At 40.1% G+C, this 19,458-nt stretch overlaps 1 protein-coding gene across 1 annotated transcript in view; it reads right to left on the bottom strand.

The window, feature by feature from the left end:
- The window catches only part of ANKFN1 (ankyrin repeat and fibronectin type III domain containing 1), a 583,203-nt gene that overhangs the window by 235,974 nt on the left and 327,771 nt on the right, over positions 1 to 19,458 (bottom strand). Inside the window, exon 9 of the mRNA XM_088473339.1 lies at positions 1,220 to 1,319. Coding sequence (XP_088329465.1) covers positions 1,220 to 1,319 — 100 coding nt within the window. The remainder of the gene's footprint in view (positions 1 to 1,219; positions 1,320 to 19,458) is intronic.

The following is a 19,458-nucleotide window of genomic DNA, read 5'->3' as shown; positions in this document are numbered from 1 at the left end:
CAATCAGATTCTACTTAACATTTAAGTAGCACCTTCTAGAAGATAATAGCTACTATCTGATTGGTTGCTATGGGCAGAATCTCCACTTCAAAAACTGTCACTTTAGTAAATTTACCCCTAAGTGTAAATGATCTTTTGGGCATTCTTACAAAATACATCTAAGTGGTCACCTTGGCAAGTGGCCAAATTATTAAGACCACCAGATTAGTACTTGGTTTGGGCCACCATTTGCCCTTAATGCGGCTTCAAAACTTCTAGACATGGATTCAGCTGTCAGTATGTTTTGTGGGGAATATTAGCCCTAATGCAATGAACTGCATCGTCAGTTCCTGAAGGTTTGATGGTAGCGGATCCAGAAGGATGCATGCTTTTGTGCTGTTGTCTCTATATCCTCACCTTACCTTCAGCATGGTGTAATTGAAAATTGGATTTTAGTCATGTGGTCTGATAAATCACATCATTTACAGTCCAATTCCTATGTTGCTGAGCAAACTGGAGGAGTTTATAGCAGATACAGTAGCAATGGCGTATGGGCAGCCGTTCTGCTTGGGTAGACCATAGGATGTAATGTGTGGCACACTGGTCATGGAGAGGACATCTGAATTGGTCCCTGATTCAGAATATCTGTAATTTGATGCACTGTTGTCCGTCTGTGGGACTGAAAAAGTCTGCCCACTCTCTGTTCCGCTCGATCATCCAGTAACTGTTTATATCCACAGGCCTTGTGCTCAGACCCAGTTTTTTGTCTAATGGTCCATTCTGTGTGCACAACTGCTGTCCTCAAACAATTCACCAGTGCAGCCATTTTGCTAACGCTTGCACCACTACTACATACGCCAACAATCATTCCACGTGCAAAGTCCATCAGATTGCGTTGTTTACCCATTATAACATGAGTGATACACTTTATTAGTTTCTGCATTTCTTTGCCTTTCCGTTCCTACTGTACATCACCATTATCTGAGGAATAGCTACTTTGAATAAAATACCCTGGGGATCATAATAATTATTATTAGTAGAGTATTTATGAGGTTCACATTTCTGAAAGGTACACAGAGTCCCATTAGATGGCAGAAAATCCCCTTTCAAGTATATTTATTAAATTAATGGTAATTTGTTCAGAAATAAAAATGTCTGGGAAAATAAATTCCCACAATACTTAGAAATAATAGTTAGAAAATGTTCCATAAAAACATTCTAGATTTTAGATGTGACCAACCTCTTTAATGTCTTGACAAATTTGTTTGATGAGTGGAAAAGATGCTTCAGACTTCTGGATACGGATTGCTTCCGACTAGGGTTTTGTAATTTCGCACTTTCTAAAATGAAGCACACAAGGGAATAATATATATTTGTAAATGTCGGCAACACATTTAGTTTTATTATATTTGTTTAATAAAGCAGCACCATAAAAAAGGATGTTGTGTAATCTAGCCATAAAACTCTTACTAGTCCAGAAACACTGTTGTGGAGAGTCCCTTAGAAACTATCACAATAGCAGGGTTGAAAGAACTCTTCAACATCAGCTCTATTAATGGGTTATTCAAAGCAAAACACCAGGTAGCATGCAGCAATCAAACCTACATGGCTTCTTTTAAAAATCATTGACCTCACAATCCCGGAACCTGAAGAAGGTTAAAGCTGGGATTAGCACCAGGCATACTCCATCAGTAATTCCTTCATTGTGCTATGCCCTTTTTTCAGCAATTTGTTTCACTTTGCTAGATATAATTAGTTTGGACTGTGTCAATTCCTATTTAAGGGATACAATGTTACCCTATTTACTTGTATGAAATATAATGTGGAACAAACTAACAAATACATTGGTTCATTTTCCTATTTGTAGAATTTGTTGACTACATTTTTTAACATAAATCAAATAATAGATTTGCCTAATTCATAAAATTCAATATAATATCATGTAGAATAAGACTACTAATACTTGTTACAGTAGATTACAGAATTGGCTATCATGCAGATATTTGTAGTCGAAAATAGAGATACTTGATTGGGCTGTTTTTATTCTCGATCTTATTAAATAAAATTGCTGTAAATTGTAAAAAGTCGATGGAGTTTCTCAAATTTTAGAACCATTAAAAATGTTGACTAGGTTTGATCATGTTCGAGTTCAAGTATCCAAATTTGCTAGTCAGGCTGGATACACACTAGACGATGTGCAACCGATGCGATTCAACTTCCAGACAGACGATATAGTGCATACACATTAGACAATTTAAAAAAATTATCAAACAATTTATCGTTGTTGTCTAAATCGTTTCAACGTTAACGATATGTCATTTGTGTTCTGATTATAAGTGTAAATTACAACTACTGCTCCCATCAGATGCTGTTTTAGTGATTGCCTCAGCACAGTTTTGAAAATTTATACTGGGTAAATTACAACTACTGCTCCCATCAGATGCTGTTTTAGTGATTGCCTCAGCACAGTTTTGAAAATGTATACTGGGTAAATTACAACTACTGCTCCCATCAGATGCTGTTTTAGTGATTGCCTCAGCACAGTTTTGAAAATGTATACTGGGTAAATTACAACTACTGCTATACTAAGAGCAATTTATCTAAAGGAAGTTAGGAATGTATTGTGAATCTGTGTTGGCCTCCCCCTTCTCACAAATTGTTTATCTTAGACTTTATTGCATCCCAATTTAGTGTGTGTTAGAGCTTTTGGGGTGGGGTCCCAATCAGTGAGCACAGAGACACATGTTTGTAACTTTAGATATTACTGCTCCCACAGGCTGCATAGCCGGAGGCTGCCATAGTCTGTGTTAAGATTCAAAGTGTTCTGATTATAAGTGTAAATACAATTTGATAACTAAGTCGGAGTTACGCTGGAGTTAAACTGGAGGAAAACGAAACTCAAAACCAGAACACTTTCTGAACAACAAGAAGCAACATACTTATGTGAATGAACAAAATCAACATCTTCTGCTGTATCCAGGCAACTACTTACTGCACTCACTGCTTGGACACTGCAAGTGCTCCCCTGTCTGTGTGCTGCTCTTGTTGATTGATCTTTGTTGATCAGAACACTTTGGACTGGATCAGCTCGGGTACATTGTAATTTTGTCCTCATTCATTTTGTATTGCCTTTTCCAATTGTGTCACATCTATCCACATTAATCATTTGTTTATAAACTAATTCCTGCACCCACTACTCACATACCTCTCCTTTATATATCACTTTTGGAGCTGCGCTCATACATTAGCAGCACTGTTCTTTACATGTATTTTTGAACATTTAACAACTTTAATCCACACTGACTCTATATCTCACTGTCTCTACATCACACAGCCTCCACATTACACTGTCTCTATATCACACTGACTCTATATCTCACAGCCTCCACTCCAGTTTACATCTCAATTATTACCTTGTCCACAGCATGAACACCCTTACTTCACACAACCCCCATATTCTATGTCCACATAATCCTCTACTTTATCCGTCCCTCTCTTCCCCCTCCTGTTTCCTTCACTTGCTGTTCTTCCTTTTTTTCTCTCATCAGTCTGCTTCCAACCCTCTGCTTCTTTCCCCCACCTCTCCTATACCTCCACTCTCAACCACCTCCCTCCATGGTCTTGTTACCCCACTACTAAGCCCCATTCCCTCCTCGTTCTGTCTGTCACCTCCAGGGCTGCCAAGAGAAATTCTGGGCCCGGGTACTGCAACATCCTGTGGGACCACATCATGTATGGCTGCACCCATTTGTGAGTGGGTCTAGCATGTGAGATGCACCCACTCACAGGAGCATGGCATAGCACCCAGCAGCTGGAACTAAAGTAGTCACTACTGTATTAGGATGGCGGGACAGTCCCATAATAGCTGCATTTCTTGTCAGGCTGTATATAGATGCTAAAATGTAACACACAAATTAAAGTGCTTCTACTTTACTTTGTACATCTCTCATGTAAATAACACAAACAATCTATTTTCTATCATAGAGATAGATGTATGAAGGACTTAATTTTTACATAACATCAGGTCGTCTTATACACACACATTCCGCAGCACATATCCTAACCCACTGCTCCATGCTCCTTCTTCACTATCTACCCCTCTGTGTCGCCCCTGTCTGTCTGCCCTTCCCCTTTAGAATGTAAGCTCTCACGAGCAGGGCCCTCATCCTCACGTGCTTCTCCTCCCCCTACTTATAGTATAATTTACTCCTAACTCCCTACAATGGCACCTACCACCTGGTTGCTCATGTCCTGCTGCTTGTGTTTTGCAGCTGAGTTTATAACCTTGTCCTTGTCCTGCATTGTTTTGTATTACTATTAACTGTTTTTCTTGTGTGCTCATTTATGTACTGTGTAAGGCGCTGCGGAACCTTTGTGGCGCCATATAAATAAAGGATAATAATAATAATAATAATTTGCTCTCCTAATATCTTAAATCCATACCACATATCGTCTGGTCATGCATACACATTCAACGATATGTTGCAATTGTTAATGATATCGTCTGACTGGGCTGCTTGTACAGACGACGAGAGATGTATCTTATGTGTTGTAAGACACATCTCTCGTCGTCTGTACAAGCGGGAGAGCGCATCGTACACGATACTCTGCGTACACACTAGACGATGTGAACGATATATCGTAAGATCCAGCCGATATTGCCCGTATTGTACGATATATTATCTAGTGCAGCGATTTTCAACCGCTTTACCATGGCACATTAGTGTGCTGCGAGCAGTTCCCAAATGTGCCGCCAGGAGATGTCCCCTACAGTTTACCTGGATCTATCTACTTTCTTTCCCTAATTTTGTATAACTTTGTGCCAGTACAGCGCTGAGCTCTTCCATCTGGCTCAGCCACTGCCCGGGCTGTACCAATGGAGACGCGGCTGCGTGACATCATAGGTCACGCACGCCGCGTCGCTGTCCCACCTTCACAGTACTTCACACTGCTGATGACCAGTGAATGTGACAGGCTGCTGCAAGCCTGCACCAACCGAGGCTGAGGGACTGAATGATCTGCCCAGTAACGCTACCGAGGGACTGGGAGATCCAGGTATGGGGTCTATATGTATTATGTTGCTGTCTGTGGGGGCCAGTGTAAATATGTTTTTTTTATCTGGAGGCAATGTGTATTATGTTGCTGTCTGTGGGGGCCAGTGTAATTGTAATTTGTATGTGGAGGCAGTCATATTATTTTGCTGTCTGTGGGGCCAATGTGTTTTTTTTATGTGGGGGCAATGTATATTATTTTGCTTTCTGAGGGGGATAGCGTGATATAGTTTTTTTAAATTTGTGGGCCAGTGTGTTTTATTTTGCTTTCTGGAGGTACCAGTGTAATTGTGTTTTTATGTGGGGACCATGTGTATTATTTTAACTTCTGTGGGGGCCAGTGTGATTGTTTTTTTAAATGGGGGCCAATGTGTTTTATTTTTGTTTTATATAGAAGCCAATGTGCTTTTTTGGTTTCCGTGGAGGCCAATATATGTTCTTTTTTCCCCCCCGTGGGAACCATTGTGCGTGTTTTTCTTCATGGGGGATAGATGGTGTGCCTTGGTATTTTTAAAAATTTGTTTGGTGTGCCGCGAGTTCAAAAAGGTTGAAAATCACTGATCTAGTGTGTACGCAACTCAGCTGTAATTGTTACAATTAGTTTTTTCTCCTTGGAATTCAATGCATCTATTTTTCTATGTTTGGTTTTAGAGTACCTATATTACTGCAGTCAGTGAGATATGTTATGTAATAATACAATAAATGTGTATTTGTTTGCTTGAACCCACAGCTCTTGGAATATTTTTTATTTTAGGTCATGTCATTAAGTGGCTGACATTACACAACTATTTTGCAGATCCCTCATAAGTGTCAGTTGCTTTTAATAACATAAGTTAACATCAGTATGCTAGTACAATTGCTTCTTTTTATGATTGATGTTCAAGTCTGTATGACAGTGTTCAAGCTGGTTTACACACATTGGCAAAATGGCTCGAACACGTTTTGGAATTATTTTGTCATTTGTTTTATTGAAAGTGGAGAACTGTGAATGATGAATGGCCAACCTGGAATAGTTAACTTCAAGTATAGTGGTCTTTACAGTTTTATTTTAACTTTAGTTTTATAATAAAGATATAGATTTTGGCCCAAATTTAATAGCCTGTGATTTGCAGTCACTGTAGTGATTTCATCAATATACCAGTAAATGCTAGCCCTCTTATATCTGCTCCTTTCCTGAACTCTGCCATGCTTGTCCTCCTACAGGTAGGTGGTGCCCAAGAGCCTCTTCTTTCTCTCTCTCTCTGTTTCTTTCCCTATTTCTCTCTTCTATTCTATGTCTCAGCTGACCACCTATATATATCTAATCTTCTGCATGTGCTGCTCTGTCTCCCATTAATTTTTTTAATACAATTATGAGTTTATTTAAATATTTGTTAAATATACCAATATGGTCTTGAAAGCATAACAGTGTTAATTTGATAGTGATCCTAACTTTTTTAAAATTTATTTATGAATTCTGTGACATTTTTCTTTCTTTAAAAATGACTATTATTGTGTTTATGCATCTCTAGATAGATACTGTATTATTTAAAATCAAGAGATCAAACACGGAAAACGGCTGATCAGTTACCTGATAGCTATGAAATCCAGGCGCTTCTTTGTATAATACACTAATACTTCAGCAAGTCTAATAACACCAGTAGCTACTCTGGCAAATTAGAAAAATCCATAGGAAAGAAGAAAAATAAGCAGTCTGCGCAATTTGGTAGATGTCAATAATTTATATGTAATATTATGCTTGATTGATATAAAAAGACAGGTTTTTCTTACTAAAATAACAGTTATCACAACAAACCTCCAAATCTGCCGTGGATAGATACAAAATGTACCACAACATTAATATAGTTAAAAATGTATCCAATTAGCTGAGCTGTAATAAAATATAAACAATGCTACGATATCCAACCTGTATATTGTACCCAAGTTCCAGTTCAAATTGGTATCAGGAAATGTATCCTCCAATTCAGCACAATATTTCTCTATTAACTGTGCTGTTACTTGGCTGAAACTAATGCTCACCGAGAGAGACTGCAATGGTAAGTCTCCTTATAGTTAATTTGCATCTCGATGGTGCAGATGCCAGCGAAGTATAAATCAACACTGGTGATGTCACAGCAGCAGTATGGCACTAATAAGATGGCTGTCCCCCGGTGCACACGTAGACAATGGCGTTCCCTCCTCTAATGTACCAGCTGGGTCCTCTCCTCTGAAGATTGATGCTGTTTAAATCAAGTCACTTTCCTCAACAGTGAAGGGCACTCACTGTAGCTTGTGGTGAAGCAAGAGATAAAAGTTCCATCCACAACAAAAGTTAAAAGCTTTGGCAGGTTAGGATGAAAATAGAGAGCAGCTCCAACTGCAAATAACCCTTTGGTCGACTACTTTCGCTCCTCACTCAGGGCCTAATTCAGATGAATGCTAAGCCGCGAACCACGCCATGGCCGATAATCACCCGTTTGCACATGAGTCAAAATGCGCCTGCGTATGCGCGAGTCACTCACTGTGCTCGTAGTACACAGACTGGACGCTAATTTGAGTGACAGATAGCGCCGTTTGTGGGTGGTGAACGGGGGAGTGAATGTGCGAACACAGGCGTGTCTGGGCATCTAAACGGCATTTTATGGGTGTGCATAATTAGCAAAGATGCGTCAGTGTATATGGCACTTGGTTGTATTTCAGCTAGCACTAATCGCAGTGCTTGTGGTGGGGTAGCGTCTACCTCAAGTGCTGCGTGCAGCTCTGATGGCTCTCATAACTGATTAATCACACACTTCCTGGAGAAGTGTGCTAAGAAAGAAAGGTGGGCGTCTTTATACCGGCGTGCGCTCACTGCCGTCGCTCTCTAAGACATAGAGGGCATCCTTAAGCCATTCAGTGCGATCATGGCATTTGCATACCTGGCCCCTTTTGGCAACGAGAGAGCACAGCTTAGCGTCCAGGTCTGAATCGAGCCCTCAGAGCTTTATCAAGACTAGGGTTACCTGTCTCAGGTCCTTATTCATCAACGAGTTTTATCATTCACAACGAGTGATAAAACTCGCTGCATATGATAAATGGTGCTCCAGATGGACAGATGGTGAGTCATTATCATATTTTCACAATTGCGATCCGTCAGCTGCCATGGCATTTGCGCCCACATCTAATTTAGGCTCCTAGCTCCCTTTCTAGACAATATACAGTATATGCCACCAAATATACAAATACAGGGCCTGATTCAGCAAGTATCGCAGTCGCTAATACGCACGCAATCGACTGATTGTTGCATACTGCGCATGCATCGCAGTGCGCATGCGTGAACTAGGCACTGTGAACGGGACACACAGTGATTGACAGGAAGTGCCATTTGTGGGTGGTAACAGGGGGTTGGTCGGGCAAACGCAGGCATGCCAGTGTGTTTCAACATAAATTAGCCACTGCGATACCATACACAGACTGAGGCCTCATAGCGTGCCCTGAAGTTTCAGTTCCTGAGCGAGGTCTGATCTGCCTTAACTGTGCGTATGGGTCCGATGTTACCAATTATTTTGCTATATTGCTAAAGTATACTGATGTAAGTGGGCGTCCTTCTCTTAGGCTGCGATCGCAATGCAAACATTTGCATAACGCCGCTGATATTAGCAACTGCGTTGCGTTCGTATTAGCGGAATAGTGATCCTTGCTGAATCAGGCCAACAGTTTTTAATGTCAAACTGGAACTTCATGGTTTTAGAAAACACCCTGTGCAAATTTGATGGTTATGATATAAAAAGTTATTTTTATTGGTTATTATTAAAAAGGTTGACAGTGTTAGATAGACACCTGATATTAGACAGTCAATAGGTGAGCAGGGACAAAAGGTCGACCGGTACAAAAGGTCGACACGGTAGATGTCGACATGGAAGAAGACCGAAATGTACAAATGGTCGACATGGTCAAAAGGTTGACGTGCAATGGTCATCGCACAAAAGGTCTACACTTTTTTTTTTTTTTTCTAACCCTAATCTTCAACCTAACCCTAACCCTCCCTCCTAATGCCTAACGCAAACCGTCAGGGTAGATACCTGAACCTAACCATCCCTTCTAGTGCCTAACCTTAACCCTACCTCCTGGTACCTAACCCTAACCATTGGTAAGTGCCTAACCGTGGGGGTACGTGCGTAACCCTAACCCTCCGGTAAGTGCCTGACCATTAGAAAACAAACAAAAAAGTGTGTCGACAACCTGTGCGTCCACCATTTTTGTGTCGACCATTTGTACCTGTCAACCTTCTTCCATGTCGACCTTTACTGTGTCAACATTTAGGCCCTGTCGTCATTTTGTCTGTCCACCTATTGACTGTCTAACATCTGGTGTCTATCTAGACACAGCCAAACTTTTTTATAAAGTCTGGATACAAAATTTGATATGCTAGAAATTACCATGCAACTATGCTTATCTCTAATAATAACATAAAAAAGTCTTATATCAGTCATTCCTTTCAATGGAAAAAGGTATAAATTAGTGACCCAGGTACTGTAGGCTTATTTCTGCAATAAGACCCAGGGCCATTGAGACATCCACCGGGCCCAGGTATTAAGGAGACATGGCCAAACCCTTAGAAAAAAAATAAATGCAATTAAAATACTCTGCGCCGCAGACTGCTTGGCAATTAGTACCCACAACCCCCCCCCTCCTTTAGCACCCCTGATAAAGCCATCTATGTTTGTTTAACTACAAAATGAATCCTTAGAACAGAGATTAAATTTAAATGAACAATTATTCTCTTTCAGAGCTGCAGGAAAGTGTAAGTCACCCACTTGATGATACTTCATCACATTACCACACGTATTCTCTATATCTGCATAATTGTCAGAGATCAGTCATTAAATAATGTTCAGGATATTATATGTAATATCATCATAAAAGCCTTGGAAACATTGGGCCTGATTCAGACCCGTTCACTAGGCTGCGTTTGCACGTAACCTGCCGAAGTTTGCAATATGCGCATGTGTATAAGACGCAGTGCGCGAAGCAGTTCATGCGATTGCAATTTTTTTTTTCAATTTTTCTTTTATTACATATCAACAATCTTGCTTCAACAACAGAAAACAACATTTTCACATTACTGTACACCATAAGTGGCCTGTTAGAGGAACGGGGATAGTATATGAAACATGTAAATGGGGGCTGTCATGCCTCATCTGGTCATATGTGACATGCAGGTGTGAAAGTTGTCTTATAAATTACTAAACATTACCCAATATTATATCTCACACTCACTATTAAATACTCAGGACCTGATTCAGGATGGATCGCAATAGTGATTACGCACGCAGTCTCACTGTGAAGATATGCTAAAGATTGCAATCGCAATGCCGTCGCAGCCTATCACAAGAACGCCCCCTTTACCCTACACACATCCGTAATACTTAGCAAGACTGCAAAACCATCGGTAACATCGAATACAATCGGAGCCTTGCGCACACTTGCACAAGCTCTGACCTTACTCAGAAATTGCTAACCTCATTGCACGCAGTGAAAGCCCAAGCTGCGTATGGCTTGCAGTGGATAATTTATGCACGCCGCTGAAGCTGCGTTCAAACTCACTGACATGCCTGCGTTTCGCCAACCACCCCCCCGTCACCACCCCCAAGTGGTACTTCCTGACAATCACTCTGCGATGGGTCTGCATAGTCACTTCGATTGCAATCCCAATCACAGTGGAGTGTTCGCACACGCACACTATGATGCATACGCATGCGCAGACTGCAACTATCGACCGATTGCATGCGTAATCGCAGTTGTGATCCTTACTGAATCAGGCCCACAGTTCTACTACAAAGAAATATTTGATTCCAGAGCTGGCACTCTTTAGCCTTCAGTTACTCCCTGACTTATACCAAAATGCAATCACAACTTGTTGTAATCAGAATTGCTATTGATGAAACAATTATCTGCCTGTGTTATAAAAATCAAGTCTATCTGGCAAATTAATTTCTAAGAACACAAAGAAGAAACATTATTAAATGGAGTTTAATAGAAGAAAAAAATTCAGCAATGCTTATTGAATAAAAAAAACATACAATAGAAATCCAAAACTGTTTTTTTATTGAATACAAACAGAAACATTCATAGAACAACCAAATCATTTTGGACAAGCCAGTAAAAAAGATTGAGCCCAAGGAAGTGACCAATTTCTAACATGGGGGCTTATATAATAGGGTGCAATCTGGTCCCGCTGTGGGAACTCCTGCGAGTCTTCCTGTATTTTTAAGGTGTATTTTAAAGGCAAAACAAGTTTGGTGTTGCTTTTAATATGATTGCAACTTTAAAAATGGGGGAAGACTTGCAGGAGTTCCCCCAGTGGCACCAGATCGCACCCTATTACATAAGCCCCATCCTTTTAGCCATACCTCCCCACTTTTAGACACACGAATCAGAAACCAAACCTGCGCCTATTTTCTCGGAAATACCCACATTTTGCCAAAAACTTGGCCTTTCTAAAGTCTGCAATCAATTCTGACCTATTAAACTAGGGACAGATGAATTGTATGTTTTACCACTTTTTAAACAATTTTCTTTCAAGCTAAACTTCCCTTTCCTTATTTTATGGCCCTTACTCAGTAAACACACTTCTAGCCATAAGTTTTTTAACGATAACATCTCTCTTTGGGAACATATCAGTGACATAATATTACACACTTTGAATAAGTTATAATACCCCTTAGGGAACCTATTTTGCATATAAAGATTCCTTAGGAAGTTATGTTATTTCCTTGCTCTCTGATGGGGTTGTTATCTGTTATCTGTTGATGAGGCATATCATGTGACTAGGACCCTGATTCACTATGGACCGCAATATTGCGTATGCACGCAGTTCATCTACGATAACAAGCCACTCCACTGAGATCGCAATGCAAACTCAGCAAAACATAAGAACGCCCATATCCGTAATGTTTAGCAGAGTAGCAAAACCATCGGTACAATCGAGTACCATCGCAGCGTCAAGCACACTTGCACAAGCCCTGACCTTACTCAGGAATTGCTAACAACCACACACACTATCAAGCCTCAGGCTGCGTAGGCTATTGTAGTGGCTAATTTATGCACGCCCCTGCAACAGCGTGCAAATGCACTGGCACACCTGCGTTTCTCCGACCACCCCCAAGTCACCACCCACAAATGGTGCTTCCATTCAATCACACTGTGAAGGGTCTGCATAGCCTCTGCAACCGCAGTCCCCATCGCAATAGCTAGTTTGCGAACTGTGATGCATACACATGCGCAGAACCAACAATCAGCTGATTGCATGCGTATTAGCAACTGCGTTCCTGCTGAATCAGGCCCTAAGTTCCACTATCTGCAAATAGATAGAGGTCTCCCAAAATATGGTTCATGAAAGGTATATATTGATTTATCATATGAATATATAATGCACAGCCTGGGAATAGTGTAATAGGGGCCTATTCATCATCGAAGAACGCATGGCCTCCGATGATGAAGTATTGAACTTGCTGTGAGGGATACTTAAGTATCCAACTCGCATTGGGGGAAATGTGACACCGGAGCAATTCATCATTGCTCCGGTGAGGGGACAGCTGCTCCGAAAAGCAGTTGTCCCCATGGTTACTTACGTGCTTCCCATCGTCCCGGCTACGCATGCGTGACCTCGGGAGGTAGTGAGGAGGTGGCGGAGGGATCCGCTAAGATCCCTCTTCACATCCCCAGAACTCCTTCCCATAGGAAGTAGCGGGGATCCGAGAACTAGCTCCGTCTGAAGATGGCGCTTGTTCTCGGAAGCAAACTCAGAAAACTTTCAGTTGAATATCAGGGGGTCCATTTGGGACCCCAGATGATGAATAGCCCGGTAACCTAAATATATGGTTACTTTCCGCATGGTTACCAGGCCATTTATCATATGATGAATAGGCCCCACAGTCTAGCAATGGGGAAGTGGTTTGTTTGTGCAAAGGATGGATGACAGTTGTTGTTTTTTTCTCTGCAATACCTGCCAAGTGAGAGGTATCTATGTGGTATACTGTATGCCTGATAATTCAATAGTATCTATTCAAAGTAAGTATACTGTAGCTGGGAATTTTTTATGTCTTTGTAGGATATTGCTGGTAACTAACAGGTATCTGTGCACGATATAGTTAACAATAGGGTTATGTTTTGTAATATGTGGTTTGCAATGATGGTGATTTTTCTGTAAGATGTGGCTTTCAGTGTGTAATATTCATTTTAATTTAAAATGCTTCTTATTGTACCACCATCTTGACATCTGGTGTGTTGTTCCACAATCCCAGAAGCCAACATTATGCCATCACACTTACTTGGAGGTACTCGAGCCAATGTGATGCCATCATTCGTTTGATACCATATGCCAACACTATTATGATTTTTAATCCAACAGCCAATGCTATGACATCATGCTTACAGTGAAAGGGCCAACGCAATGACATGTTTCACACTCACCCATAAGCCAATACTATGACATCATGTTACTCATGAGCCAGCTCCCTGATACCCTTTACACTGTTCTGACCTCTAGTAGATACATTGCAGACCTTAATGTACAACTCATTTTACCCTTTAACCTTCGATGTTGTGAGCAGTAAATCCAAAAACTATTTTTACAGTATCTGTGGTAGACCTATACAGTTTGACCATTGTGATTTTCTATTAAGTGTTATTATTTACGTGATGTAGTATTTAACAAGATTACAACATAAAACAAAATGTCAGTGTATTAAATGCTAGTAAAATAAAATTTGTCAAATTGTAGTCCACTAACATGAGAAACTGAGGTACCAGCATTGTTAAACGGGTTAATGCAGTTCAGACTAACTGATGAATATATTCCCCACTGATAATTGCAGCTTCTCTAAATGATTTGCTCAATTACTATAGTCGGTAAGATGATTTCCTCATGTCTCATATCTCTGAATCATTCAGACAACACTTTGTTGTATTCTAGAAAATCGGAAACATGCAAGGTCAATGCTTTGATTAAAATCTGGGCCCAGCTTCAATTGCTACAGTGAGTGGCAGACACATCTTAAATGGCCCGTTACATATGTAATCTACCAGCAATAGGTCTCAAAACTGCTTCAAGCAAACCTGTCACCATTAATTATCATTTTCTTATTAAACTACTATTCTATTTGTTCCAGAAAGGCTTATTTTGCATTAGGATTCCAAATTTAGCTTGAAATTTTCACCACTGTCTGCCTCGTTGGCAACTCCTACCTAATTTTCTATATATACACAGTGTTTGTGTCAATATATATATATATATATATATAATATGTAAGCTCTCACAAGCAGGGCCCTCTTCTCTCACATGCTTCTCCTTCCCTTACTCATACTGGGGGAGAGGTACTAAGCCTTGAAAAGTGATAAAGTGGAGAGTGATAAAGGACCAACCAATCAGCTGCTAACTGCCATGTTACAGGTCGTGTTTGAAAAATGTCAGAAGGTAGCTGATTGGTTGGTAATTTATTACGCTCCAATTTATCACTTTTCAAGGCTTAGTATATCTCCCCCACTATCATTTACTCCTAACACCCCACAATGGCACCTAACACTTGTTTGCTGACACCCTGCTGTTTATTTAAGTTTTATTATCGCTAATGGTGCAATGTTTATAATTCATGTCCTTGTCCTGCATTGTTTTTTACTGCTTATAACTGCTTTCTTGTGTGGTCATTTGTTTATGTATTTTTTAAGGCACTGCAGAATCCTTATGGCGCCATATATTTAAAAATTGACCAAAATAGAACCAAATCCCCACAAAATCGACCACAGTGTTTCTATTCAAAATAAATCATTTATTAACAATCGATTTTGGGCTCCATTCTGATTTTGATGGTACATTGGTTTCTATTTGAAGTTCTAAATGTGTTCTATTCACTCTCAATAGAACCCCAAAATATACACAAAATAATTCCTATTCACCAAAACATGTCACATGCACTGTATTACCCACAAACACGTTCATCCCAGTGCTAATTTGCATATCAACGATTTTTAAAAAGTCATTGCTATGCCTTTAAATGCCTGATTTATACAGCCAGAGTGCCCCACATGCTTCTCTCCATTGTTTTTTTCCATCAGTTTACAGACAATTCTACATGATTTAAAATCAAATAGAACTGTTTAGAACATGGTGATTTTAGGTCGATTTTTGGTTTATTTTCAAATCGACTGTTCATAAATACGCTTTTTTTTACTGTTGGCTATGGTCTATTTGAAATTCTATTTGTGTGTGAATTCGAATTTCTGAGGATTTTGAGACGGTTTTGCCTTTAGTAAATAACTGATTGTTAATATCACTACTAATTCACTTCAAAATCACCATAAAATAGAATGGAAATCAAAATAAAACATAAGTAAATGTACCCCCAAAACTCTGTATTGTCTTGGTATAATGAGAACTGTTGTTAAATATGGTGTAGAGTTGGCGCTCATCTACATAATGTGCATGTACCCTCTGCCCAACTGACCCTATACCATTACTTTTGCTGAGTGAAAAAACGAAAGTTGGTAAAAATTAATAAATAAATAAATAAGATGTTTATAAAACAATTTCTCTGCTATATAAAGTCTGCTGTCTATTAAAAGCTCTGGGCAGGGGTGACTTTTCTGCTTCTTTAAAATAGAGATGAGCAAATGAATGCTCATATTGTGGGATTCAGCCAGACTGTTTCAAATCAATATATGTGACACAATATGGTTAATCTGTAGCCTGGATGTCCAGATGGTTACAGTACAGCACTGATACCACAAGATGTCACTCTTAGATGGACACTATTTACCATAAATTTAATAGGAAACAAGCAAATTATAAGGAAAGTACCAGACATGACATATTTAATGTGGGGAACAACTTTAAAATCATATGCTAACCAAATACTAAACATTTTCAGGATAAATGTAGCCATACAGAATGGTGAACCCAATTGTGAACTTAAGTCCCTTGCCTATATTTGCTACAGTATGTAGGCTTAAAATCGGTACACACTAGACAATATTTCGACCAATCCGGCCGGTTCGGAGGACATATCGGGCACATTGTCTAGTGTGTACCCTCAATGTCACTGATGAAGTGAGCTTCCGCGTGTCATCAGTGACATCGCCCTTCGGAGCTGCATGCAGGTCCGACAGGTGACATAGTCAGCGAGGGCCATGCAGCCAAATGCACTTGCCGAGTGCCAGCACCCCACCGGGGTGCCGTAACTTATGAGGTCGGTACACACTAGACAAAGTACATAAACAGGAACAGTATGAACAAAGCAAGAACAAAGTGACACAGTACAAAACACCCCACCCCGCACCCTAAACATAACCCTCCTGTTAAATGCCTAACCCTAACCTCCTCCTGGTGGTGCCTAAACCTAAACCCCCCTTTCTGGACCATAACCCTAACCTCCCCCCTCCCACAGCTTAAGCCTAAATACCCCTGGGATGCCTAATCCTACCACCCCCCTCCCCTGCAGGAAAACTACTACCCAGTCCTGCTATACTTACGTTTGGGATGCCGGTAGTTGGGATTCCGGCGTCGGCATCTCCAGCCGTGTCGGAGTTCCATGCCCAGCCCTCCGACGGTGGTCGGGATTCCGGCGCTGGGATCCCGGGTATTGGTATATTAATCGCAGCCCATTTTCCATATGTGGAGTCACTTGTTTATCTTGTCAACAGATATAATGCTTAATTCTTTATATTCATATTATTTGTTCGTTTAAGAAGAAACAACTGTCAATAAATAATGTTGAGCTATGTTTAAATTATATTTAATTTCTCATTCAATTTTTCTTCAAATGTCAAATACTGTATTTATTCACAATGTCATGCAATTAAGGGTATTGGGAGCTGTAAATTTATTTTCTATATTTTTTTAATTTAAGGCAAACCTTGGCACTCACAATTTAGTAGCTCCCATCTGGCCTGATATATATATATATATATATATATATATATATATATATATATATATGTATATATATATAATATATATATATATATATATATATATATATATATATATACATACACACACACACACAAACTTTTGTAAAAAGAGCGCACTTACCAGAACTTGTAAAAAGATCAAAAAAGAGGGATTAATTCAAATAGTTACATCATATGAAGATACGATGTCTCGGTCTAGAGAAGACCTTCTTCAGGCAAAGACAACCAGTCCACTGACTGTATAACCACCCCTGTGACAATCCACTGTTATGTATACCCTACCCACTTACCAGAAGCACCCACAGCTTTTTACAAGCTCTGGTGAGTGCGCTTTTTTTCCAAAAGCTTGTATTTGTGGCACTCCTGGATGGGGGGATCGCTGAGGAGCACCCCAGCTATTGGAATATAAGTGGGAGTGCAGGTCTTACCAAAGACATATTATATATATACAGAGCCGTAACTAAACTTTTTGGTGCCCTGTGCCAGAAAGTGCATTGGCGCCCCCTCATTTTTCAAATGGACATAATGCACCCAAAAAAGGGCCATGGCTTCATGGGGAAGGGCCAGGGAAGAGATAGGAGAGGCCAGGAGATGCTGGGGATCAAATAAGAGGAAGCTACAAGCAAGAATGATAATAGAAATTTGATAGGCCCAAACAGCGCCCCCTGACCAGTGGCGCCCTGTGCGATGGCACCGGCCGCACTACCCTAGCTACGGCCCTGTGTGTGTATATATATATATATATACACACATACACACACAAAATTCTCATAAGCCGGCACTCCAACAACAAAAAAGAAAATGGCCGCGGTGCTTCACTTGGAGGAGAAATATGTAGGCAGAGTAAGTGGCACTCGAACGGACTTGAAGCAAAATATGAGAAGGCAACAATCCCAGTCAACGTTTCAGAGTTTAATCCGAAACGTTGACTGGGATTGTTGCCTTCTCACATTTTGTTTCAAGTCCGTTCGAGTGCCACTTACTCTGTATATATATATATATATATATATATATATATATATATGTGTGTATGTATGTATGTATGTATGTGTGTGTGTGTGTGTGTCTAGCTGTTTCATAGTATTATCTCAACAACAAATCAGTAAATAGGGGAGCATAATATCAGTGCTCTCATAAAAAATAATTTGTTTATATAGCAAAACATCCAGGTGATTTCTTATCAGTAAAAAGCAGATAACCAAACCACTTAGTGTGACTGGCAGCATAAAAAACGGCTGTTAATATTTTGAATGAATATATTTTGTGGGTAATAGCAAATCTGGGAAAGGAATTCATGACATGAATCTACACTTTTAGGCTTCTTTAATGAAGGAACAGAAAACCCAGTTGTGTTAAATGTTCATCATTGCTATTAGCAAACAGAAAAATTCAGGAACAATATATTTTCAGCACCTACAGTATTTCCTATTTCAAATAACTTTAATCACTTTCAGTTGATGTTATTGCTATTTACACAAACTCTATTTTTACATCATAGCATGATTTGCTGTTCACATACAGTTTCATACATTTTCTTTATACTGTCTTTTTTATACAAATAAACCTTTTGGTATGTAATTTGTCCAACTTTCTCCATGAATACAGTATATCTAGATTCCTAGCACTAGTGAAAATAAACAGTATTCTGTCTTTCTTTGTGAAGTGTAGAAATAATTTGATGTCATTGTTAAAGTCACTGAACAATGTGCATATACTAAGAGGAGACAGCTAAAAATATGGGACACAGCTGTAGCCCATACACCAGTTTCAGATCCCCAATCCCAAATGAGCTGCAATAATCCAACATGTTGAAAATCTTTAATTCACCAATTCTAATAATATTTTGGTTGGATTCGGCAAATCGAGCATTTACCAATTTATTTATTTTTACACAATCACTGGCAATACGCAGAATTGGGCCGATTGATTGTTGATGTATAGGCTCCTTTAGGTATGGATTGAAGCAGCAGAGACAGCTACACAGCTTCCAATCTAAAGACATCACAAATGATCACAAATCATGGGAGTGTTATTTCTATGTATAGATTTTTTCGTGCTTATTTTTTATATGCTGTTTCTCCTTATGAAGTGCTATTGTATACCTTCTAGCTCTGGTACGACATAGTTTACCATTTTCTATGTACACAGGCCCTCATTCAGAGCCGTACGCTCTGAGCAGAGCGCACGCTCTGAATGAGGGCCGGGCTCCATTTTCATGGAGCGTCCTCCTGGACGCTCGTATAGCTGTGGGTCACCACCCACAGGCTATACGAGCGTGCTTTGTGATGGCCGCGATGGTCGAGACCATCGCGACCATCGAATTTGCGAGCCGGAGCCTGCGGTTGAGGTTTTCAACCGCAAGCTCCGGAGTGATTTTGGCTCTATCAGAGCCAAAATCACTCCCACTGACATCACTAGTGATGTCAGTGGGCCGGCTTCTGACGGGAGGCGTTCCCGTGGGAACGCCCCCGTCAGGGAGGCACGCCCCCGGCACGCCCAC

This window comes from Taudactylus pleione, unplaced genomic scaffold (assembly GCF_031769625.1).
Source record: "Taudactylus pleione unplaced genomic scaffold, aTauple2 ptg000016l, whole genome shotgun sequence".
Taxonomy (NCBI): Eukaryota; Metazoa; Chordata; class Amphibia; order Anura; family Myobatrachidae; genus Taudactylus; species Taudactylus pleione.
Note: the sequence above shows the minus strand (reverse complement) of the source record. Positions and strands in the feature narration are given on the sequence as shown.